Source organism: Melozone crissalis, unplaced genomic scaffold (genome assembly GCF_028551555.1).
Source record: "Melozone crissalis strain CALT ecotype California unplaced genomic scaffold, PUWL_Pcris_2 ptg000019l_1, whole genome shotgun sequence".
NCBI lineage: Eukaryota > Metazoa > Chordata > Aves > Passeriformes > Passerellidae > Melozone > Melozone crissalis.
In genome coordinates, this window is record NW_026535797.1 from 24,847,020 (window position 1) to 24,856,983 (window position 9,964).

Here is a 9,964-nt window from a genome sequence, read left to right on the forward strand (position 1 = left end):
AATACTCCAACACAGGTTACTGGGAAATTCATTATTTATTTACTGTACCCTATTTATGGTTGCCATTTTACAGCTTAGGTTGCAAAAGTTTCCTGAAGACTACTAAAAATCAAGTTATAGCCAGAAAAGTCTTTGAGGCTTCTATTTGACAGTCCCAAAAACAACAGGGATGAGTTTTGCCGTGGATATTCAGTCATGCTAACAGATTGATTAGAGTTGAAGTTCTTTGGAACTGGGATGTACATTTTAATACCTCACTGGAGAAACAATTTTATTTAATTATGAGGAAGAGAAATGTAGTAGTCAAAGTAGGCCTGTACATACTCTCAGCTGTAAAATAACTTTAAGCAGGGTTCATCATGGCTGTCTCAGCATTACATCAGTAAAATTCACAAACGTGTCTCTTATGGTTTTTGTTCCAGAGAGATGGGACAGGTGTCAGCATCCTTCACCCTGTAGCCAAGGGGCTCCTTCACCACCTGAGCTCTTGCACCCATCCCTGAGCTGGGAGCCTCCTTGAGCTCTGGTGTGGTCCCTGTCTCAGGATGCTGGCCAGGCTCCTCCCCATGGCACAGACTAGGCACAGGCTGCTTTGGCACCAGCTTGGAGGTGTGATGGAGAGCTGGCCTGACATGTAAGGGCATCTCATAGGAAGGGAGGAGAGAATTTCTGCATTTGCTGCTGCAGTCTCCCTAGCACCTGCTGTGTGCTGTACCCCTCCATTTTTGAGGCCTCTGCTGCCTGCCCTGCTCCCTGTGAGATGTCCCTCAGAGCAGTGACTCAGTGCTGCAGGCTCACTGGCCATTTACCAGATTCAGTGTCTTTTTAGTGGTGCTGCTGTTGACTATCTTCACTCTGTTCTCTTCAAGCATTGTCCTCTGAAGTGTCTCTGAAGCAGACACTTAACTTTGCTTGAAGATGTTCTCTGAGTGGGTTTCCAGTCTCCTTTGGCTGCTCCTTCCCCATTCTGCTGGGAGTACAGGCATGTGTGCTAGTGGTGACCAGCGAGGAGAAGCAGAGTGCCTGGGTTGTGGTGGCACTGTCACACAGGTGGCCTTTGCCCCTGAGTCTGGTGATGCCAGCACTCTGGCTTCCTGTTTGCCCTGCTCTCTGAGCTGGTGAAGACAGATATTTCTGTTGGTCAGGAATTCATGGTTTGTGGGGACAAATTTTAGATGCCATTGTAACTCATAGAGTGTTTTAGTTCATGTCAGTTAACAAAAGGCCTTTTAATCTGTCTGAATGATTAAACATGAAGTTACAAAGACTGATTTCTGTCATTTTACAAGGCTTAAAATTAAAATAGACAACTAACTGTAACATATTTTTTTTCTCATTCTGTTCATATAACTGTTTTTCTTTTTAAATTTCTGGAATGAAATTCCTGTAAAATGCAAAAAAAACCCTATCAATGGTCCCTCTGCCCCTCCCCACAGATTTATTTTGGGTTTGCCTCTTTTTCTTGTAGAGAAACTGACTTCAACAATTACACGCTTGTCTCTCTGAATGAGGAATTCAACCGGGGCCGAGGACTCGACATGGGTGCCAGAGCCTGGGAAAAGGGCGAGGTGCTGATGTTCTTCTGTGATGTTGATGTTTATTTCACAGCCGAGTTCCTCAACAGCTGCCGCTTAAACGCTGAGCCCGGTACGTTCCCCTGTTCTTGCTGAGAGGGAGCCTTGTCACCCTGCTGGACTTCAGCTGACCTGTGCTGGGCATGTAGGAAACAAGGAAAACTCAGCTAGAATGGTGGGGCTTATTCAGTACCTCACACCCTGGAAAACTAATCACACTCTGCACAAAAGGCAATAACATTCACACTGAGAAATAACTTCTGCCTTAGTGTAGCTTGTTTTAAGAACATGTCTCTTTTGTACAACATACAGTTTTCATGTTTTCTGCAGATTTAGGTGTCTAAAAGAAAGCTGGACAACTTAATTGCTTTAACAATTAGACTGGATGTAAATCTGTATAACAAAACTCAAGAGTAACACTCTAGAGTGGAAGATGACTTTTGTTATGCTGAAATCTCTTAACAAGTTTGGTTTATCTCTTCTCACACGTGTATGGCCAAGACATGTCACAAAGGAATGGTTTTCAGTAGAGCTACAGTGTGCTCCCTGTGGAACCTGAGCTCATGTTCCACTGTTCCATCCCAAGCTCTAAAATATTGATTGTTTTTCTAAGTTTGTGTGATGCTTGCTTGTTCTACAAGCTTCTGCCAAGAAGGGTGAAGCTTTCTTGAGTTAACAGGCATGCTACTGAAGATCTCCTTCTGTCAAACTCTTTGGGTTCTTTTTTTAATGCTTACTCTTGTTTCAAATTTGTTGCAGTCAGAAACCATTTTCTCCAAATGTCAATTTGGAATCAATAGATGTTTTTTCTTCACCTAACAAGCAGGCAAGAAAATTATTCAGAGGCCAGATATTTGCGTTCTGTTTCTTGATTTTTATTTCCTTTCTGTCTGTCTCTGTTCTTCATGAAACAAGTTGTGTAAATAATGGGAAAATTTTGTAGAGGAGTTCAAGACACTCGTTGAAATTCATACTGGCAGTTTGTCACCTTTGTTTTAAATGAGATCTGAAAATGCTGCTCACTCCTTCAGAGTTCATACCTAAGTCAGGATAGTGAATATTCTTGTGGATTGTTGTCAATACTTTTGCAGCATTGGTGATGCAGGCCATTCGTGGAAAAATATTTACCTGGCTTCTGAAGAGACACAGAACTGATGTTTTCAGCATAGTCAGGATTCTCATGATGCTTGATGCCCTTGCAGGATATCCTGGGAGTACCTGCTTTTACATGTTTGTGGACAGAGATAAATTCGTAAAATTCAACAATGCAAGGTGTTACTCGAATTTGATTATTTTTAGTTTTACTGCATATCATTATTACAGGAATTTTTCAGTCACCTGGAATGATACTGAGATATCTAATATTTTATATAAGCATGTATAACCTATAGAAATGTAAATCCAGTGTAATATGTATAATATGCATACATATATATTTTTTTTAATCCTAAGGGCTCTGCCCCACTGCATGTTACAGGCTTCCTAGGTGGGAGATCTTAGCAGCTAGAACTTGTTTTTATTTATTTCCACTAGAGGCCTAATAGGTAATCTCTTACATAAAAAGAGTGTTTCTGGTTTCTTTTTGCCTTCAGAAAGCTTGCCCACAGTGAGTAACAATTATCTTTTGACTTCCAGGGAAAAAAGTTTTCTATCCTGTGGTATTCAGCCTTTACAATCCTGCTATTGTCTATGCCAATCAAGATATACCACCTCCTGTGGAGCAGCAATTGGTAAGCAGCTTGCTTTATTCTGGGCAGAATTAGGTGCACTTTGTATTAAAACAAAAGTAAGTCTAACTTAATAGTCTGTTTGGGATATCTTGTGACCTTTGGCACTGCATATATAAACAGTTTTCTCCATTATGGACAAAGCACTGGGAAAAAACCTTCCACCTAGTTTAAAAGAAGTAATTGCAATTAACCAAATGAAGTTGGTAGTTCTGATCTGCTGCTTATTGTGGCTTGACAAGCCAGTCTTTTAGGAGGATGGTGGCATTGCACAGCAGCAACTTTGATCTTATGTTCCAGCAAACAGAGCGTTGGTGAAAGGCAAAAACCTCTGAATGAAGTGTCCAGTCTGGCTCTCTTTTGAGAGACTGCATGGATGAAATTGGGTTTTGCAGCTGAGACTTCTGAGATGGACAGGTTTAGAAGAGGAAAAGAAGAGAGTAGCGTGAAGAAGAGCTGTATTAAAAGAAAAACACAATAGCCCTCATTCCCTATGCTGTTTGCAAGGATCCTGCTGAAAGCCAGAGGGAAGGTTTTACATATAGTCTTGGATAATCACAGCTGAGAGAGGAGTGAGCCCCTGCCTGACAGCTCTTCTCTTCACTCTTTTAAACTTAACAGTATTATGGTTGTTGACTTCAGTCACAAAGCTTACTTTCCACATCATACCAGATCAAGAGACAAATGTGGCCTTAGAAAATGGGTAGGAAATGGAGTGGTGGGAACAGATGATTTAGCCATGGGCTAATTTACTGCTTGGTCTGGGCAGATACATAGAAAATAGAGGTGGTGCAGCAGAAACTGCTGTGGAAACTGCTGTGAGGTCGAGTGGAATTGGAAGGCAGAGGGTGAAGTGAGCTGCAGGTCACTGGGAAGCCCCACATGAGTGCATGACACAGAAATACCAGAAGTGTTACAATGCTCTATCCTGCCCTGAACAAATGATGGCAAGAGCTTAGCTTTCTGCAAAACCAAGTGCAGTGTACCTCCGTGGTTGTATTGTACATTTCAAAGTTGTACTGGTTTAAAATTGCAGGTGCACAAGAAGGATTCTGGTTTCTGGAGGGATTTTGGCTTTGGGATGACTTGTCAATACCGGACAGACTTTCTGACTGTTGGTAAGATGAGACTAAAAATAAAAATTGTGGGTTTAAAAAGTGATTCTCTGGTCTCAACTAATGACAGGAAAGGAATACATTTATTTCTTGGATTATTTCCCCAGGCCCAGCGGTCAGACTTGCTTGACAAGTTTGACCAATGAGATAAATTAGCTTTTCTGGATTTTGATGTCCCATCTGTTGAGTGTATTAAAAGACACAGTAGTTTTAGTAGAAACATTTAATTGTAGAATTTTTTTAAATAGTGGTGGGGGTTTTTTTTGGTCCTTTGTGTCTGTCTGAAGCAAATGAATCAAGTTTAAGAAACATGTCACTCAAATAAGCCATTCACATAGACAAGAAGTATTCAAATCCTTTCTTTTAAATAACCTAGAGAAGTTGAATACATTTGTTGGAGTTAGCAACGTGCTTTGCCCCCCCTTGTGGCATGTTCTTGAAACTGAGAACAGCTTGGTGTGCTTAAATGTGGAGGATAGTGCTGAGCATAGTCTGCCAGAAGATGTAAATCTGCCAGAAGATGCAGTGACACAGCCCTGCGTGCTGTCTGGTGCCTTGAATGCAGGCTGATTGCTAAGAGCAGTCACACTGCCATCTGTATGGTAGTGCTAAATGAGGACTTGATAATTCTGGAGTTTTGAAATTGTACAGGAGCCTGGGTTGCTCTTCACTGTAGTCCTGGAAAAACAAGAGAACTTAAAATGGTGTACCGTGTTCCTTTCCTTAGTCCAGCCTTTTGAATTGTGACCTGTGGAGTAATTGCTGGCATTGTTAGAGAGGATTTCTCATATGGGCATGACTGCTTCCTTTTCCAGCTGCTAAAATCCATTATGCTTCCTAAAAATAATTCAAAAGCATAGCGAGTGAGGTTTGCCTACAGTTTTCTGCAGCTGTCACATGGGATGTCATGCATAATGCAATTTGGAGACACTGCTCTAAGAGACTTCCTGAAGTCAGCAGATCTGTGTCCTGGGCAGTTCCCACCGCCAAGGATGTGCTGTCCTTGAGGCTCCTGTCCCTCTGACTGGCACGCCATGGCAGGGGAAGCTCAGTTAATTGCTACAGAATTTCTGGAACGTCATCTGGTAACAGGTTAGGCATGAAGTGTTGCTGTCCTTGCCTGCGTGCCCAGGTAACGATTTGTGCCGCTGTCTCTGCAGGGGGCTTTGACTTGGAGGTGAAGGGCTGGGGCGGCGAGGACGTTCACCTGTACAGGAAGTACCTGCACGGGGAGCTGGTGGTGGTCAGGACGCCGGTGCCCGGGCTGTTCCACCTGTGGCACGAGAAGCACTGCGCGGACGAGCTGACCCCCGAGCAGTACCGCATGTGCATCCAGTCCAAGGCCATGAACGAGGCGTCGCACTCGCACCTGGGCATGCTGGTGTTCCGCGAGGAGATCGAGGCACACCTGCGCAAGCAGGCCTACAGGACTAACAGCGAGGCCGCGGGCTGAGGGGCCGAGCCCAGGGACTTCGCTCTCGACCAGCACCGCTCTACAGCCTTAATGCAGCTCACAAACACAGTGCCTCTCTTTTTCAGTGAAGAAGAGCTTAGGGGGTTTTTGCTTCTCGTGTTTGTTTTCCCAGTAATCCTTTGACTGATACCCACACGTGTGAGTTCAAGCGCCTCAGCTAAATTGGAGGGCCCGTGTAGTTCAAGGAAAGTGTCTTCAGTGTCGACTGGAAAAATCTCTGGAATGTACAATTCAACACTTTTCCATGTGGTACATCTCTGTTCTTATGTTTGCATTCTTTTGAGAATTAAATGAAAAAATCTTTCGTGTCTTGAGTATTTTCAGTCTGTATGGCTCACTGCACTGTGACTTTAGAAGGATCCCATACTTAGACTTCATTGTAGAAACAAGAAAAAGGTGGGGGAAAATAATCTCACCATGAAAGGTACATGGGCATGCTGACCAGTACAGCAGCTGTGCAGGGTGCTGATTCCACAGCCAGGGCTTGTGCCTCATTTGCTCTATAACAGACATTGACATGGTTGAATAGAGAAAAATTTAGGGGGTGGAAATGAAGATCCTTTTAAGTGGCATTTTAGAGCATATAATGGAAGTTCACACTGTGAAGGAAACGCCACCTTCTTATGTCAGTGATGGAAGTTGGGAACATTCCAGCTTGGTGTTTCTGTGCCTGCTCTTTTCCCACAGTAGATGCCATATCCCTTCTATAAACTGAGCTGTGCTATTAAACTTGTTTGCTTAAATATTTTTGGCCTTCACTCCTTCTTATTCCAAGGCCCTGCCTATGTATCTCATCCTTTAAGTTGAGGAACCACCTTTTCATTCCCATATTAATTTATTAGAGGCCTGTTTGCTGTTATGCCAATATTTTCCTTGTGCATTCTTTCTCTTTTGGGCATTTTCCTGACATGTTTTTGTAAGGTGTCCTATACTCATAGTTGTTTCAGTGGCTGAAAAAGCAAGTGCTATTACAGTCTTCCTTTATACCATGCTCTTCATTATACTGATGATCCTAGCAGCCTTACTTGTTCAGTTTGCAGATGTTTTAGGGTTTTGTTTTTGGTTCTTTTTCCTCTGGGTCAGTTTTTTTTTTTGTTTTTTTTCTGGTTTTTCTTTTGTTTATTGAATTTTTTTGAGCATGTTTAAACAGAATTATGCTGTGGTCTCATTAGTGCCTTGTACAATGGCACTACTACTTTGGTACTTACCTTTTGGGTGTTTTGGGATGCATAAACAGTACAAATGCAGGCAGGTCATTTTTCTCCATGTTGTCTTATATGATACCATATGGCATGCCTCGTTTTTTAATACATTTGTTTATAGAATGAATGCAGAGAATGCTAATTCAGTGGTTAAACCATTTGCATGGTTTCTGCTGAATTTACATACTAGTTGAAAACCTTTCTCAAACCAGGTAATTAAGATCTGTTTATGGGTTTACTTTGCTAAAGAATTCTGAAGATTTAATGATTGATTTCTGAATAGCAGATATGCTGTGCAAATAGTTCTGGGCACTGATCCTTTTTTATATGTATATAAAATTTGCCTTTATGTAACTTATTGTGGAGAACAGTGTACTGTATTGTACTTAGAGTGAAGAGAATGCATTGCAGGACTTCTTGCAATTTATATTCTCAATATAATAAATGGAATTTCTGCATTTTAGAAATTGTTTTAAGCTGTTTCTTTGAAATATGTTTTTACAATAACATTGTATAGAGCATAACACACTGGATTCAAATAATATTTGCTGTGAGAAGTTCAACCAGCTCAATTTTGCATCTCAGGTTCTACCCAGACCAGATACCAGAGTTTGTTCCTTGGACAACTTAAATTTACACCAGATTTACCTCACTTGGATACCTCGGTTGTTGCTAGCAAAAATTGTAGGGTACTGGTGAGGACAAGATGAAATACATTGGTGTTGTGACTTGGGGTGAAGATACAAGTGGGGCACTCTCCTGAGACTCCAGCCTTTAAAACTCCAGGGCAGCTGCTGCTGTCCTGGCTGCACAAGAAAAATCTATTCCAAATTGCCTCTCCCTGGCACCAACACTGCTTGGCAGCCCTGGAGTGGACACAGAGCTAGGGCAAGGCCCAGCATTGCTGCAGCTCAGCTCCCAGACCCTGCCTCAGGAGGATGCACTTGTCCCAGTTCTCGTGTTTTGGAAACACGGCAGAGTGCTGATAGCCAGGTGTCTCAGGTTCTGCTGTTTTCCACTGCGTGGTTGTGCTTATCAGCAACAGCGAGGGAGATCGGTGTCAGTGTCCCCATCTGGGTGATGAAAACCGATGTGTGGTGGTGATGGGGGAGGTCTGGACACGAATGGAGTCACCAGGAACCACTCGGGAAACTTTTTTCCATTCAATATCCCAAAAGGTGCAAGCAAATGCATTGGAGTTAAAAGGAAGTCAGAACACTTGGAAATATTTAATATGTGTGTTGGGCAATATACACAAGCGTTCCAAATGACTCATGAGTTGAGGATTTCTGATCTTACAGGAGCCCTTGCAGGCCTGGGGTTTCCCTTGTCTTAGTTCAGCTCCCTGCAATACCCACCTGTGCAGGTGTTGCTGTGGCACACACCAGCTCAGCAGCTCTGTGCACCCCATGTTTAAAGGTTTAAAAGCACACCATTACCTCTGTAATGGGGCCAGAACAGAAATAGGGATATGCCTTTATTAAAGACAAAGTGAGTTCAGTTACCTGAGCTTGTTCAGCTTCTGACTGCCTTTGGGCACAGCCACACTGTGCTGCAAGCACGTGTTTGTGAGCAGCAGTGTTGCTGTGTCCCAGTTACTGCTGTGAGCTGTGACCCAGGGCAGGGATGTTCTTTCCCATTTAAATGGGTAACTCTTCCTTGGATGTGTTTCCTTACTTCATCCAAGAAAGGGAGCAAATTAGTTGTGCTCAAATACAAAAATCTCTTGCTTGGGAGCAAGACCTGCTTTTGGCTTTCCCAAGCTGTGCTCTGCCTGCAGAGGAAGAATAAACTCCGCATTGTGGGGGGTTTCTTTAGCTTGGGGTGCTGCTGGGGCACTGCAGAGAAGAGTGACAGTGCCAGCCTTTGGAGTCACAATCTGTGTGCCCAGGGTCGGGGCTTGGGTTACATGGCCAAGTGCTGGGCCTCATCCTCCTGTTTTGACAGATGCTGTTTACGTAACACGCTTTTTTTGAGCTGTGGTCCAAGTGTTTTCCTGGAGGAGTCCCTGTGTTTTAGTGCTAGAGTAGTAAATATAGTAACACTTATTTAAATAGGAACATGCTTCACTGAATCATGAAGTAATTTTTGATTCTGTTGCATGCTGTTCACATAAATTGTAACCTTTTCCAAGGAATATGCAAGCTGTAGTCTTCCCTAGAGAGAAGTGTTCTTCATTAAAAGAAGTCAAGGTGAGATTAGTTCAGGGTGGACTTTTAGTTTAGACCCTTGCAGGAATGAATGTGGGTTGTGCTTTTGAAATTGTTTAAAAATATGTTCTTCAATTAGACTAGTAGATACTAGTTTAGAGAATCAGTAAATACACATGGAAAACTGGAAAAAACTTAGGGAAATACTTCTGGGTCTCCCGAATCCAGAAGAAAATACTGAGTTTTTTAGTTCCATAAGGGCCTTTGGACTCTGAGATCCACACACCTATGAAAATCAAAATTTATCTGCAAACTGTGTTCAAGAAGATAATGGCATCAGGAGGGAAAGAGAAGTGGTAGGTGAGCCCTGACCACTTGTACCTGAATGCAGACATTTAAATGGTCTGCAAATTCAGATACATTTAAAGTACCATTACAGGTACCTGACCACTTGTACCTGTACTTGCAGACATTTAAATGGTTTTAGTTCGTGCCAAAATATAAACTAGAACAAAATTTTTGCCATGTCAGATCCATGAATGAAAGAAATAAAGCTTCAAATAACTTTTAAAATGGTGTTTCAGCATAAATTAGTCACTTATTGATGCATCAGTGTAATCATAAAAGATTTCTGTGCATCAAAAGTAAGCGTAGTTTTCATTTGCCTGAGGTGTTCTTGCTGACTGTGACTCCCAAATACATCTAAAGGAGACAAATCATTA

The 9,964-nt window shown here is 42.4% G+C and overlaps 1 protein-coding gene across 1 annotated transcript in view; it reads left to right on the forward strand.

Annotated features, from left to right (window-relative positions):
• CSGALNACT2 (chondroitin sulfate N-acetylgalactosaminyltransferase 2) overlaps window positions 1–6,329 on the forward strand; it is a 31,362-nt gene extending 25,033 nt beyond the window's left edge. Inside the window, exons 5-8 of the mRNA XM_054277330.1 lie at window positions 1,469–1,647; window positions 3,210–3,304; window positions 4,338–4,419; window positions 5,577–6,329. Of these exons, the coding sequence (XP_054133305.1) occupies window positions 1,469–1,647; window positions 3,210–3,304; window positions 4,338–4,419; window positions 5,577–5,869 (649 nt within the window). The 3' untranslated portion in view covers window positions 5,870–6,329. The remainder of the gene's footprint in view (window positions 1–1,468; window positions 1,648–3,209; window positions 3,305–4,337; window positions 4,420–5,576) is intronic.
• The last annotated feature ends 3,635 nt before the right edge of the window (window positions 6,330–9,964 follow it).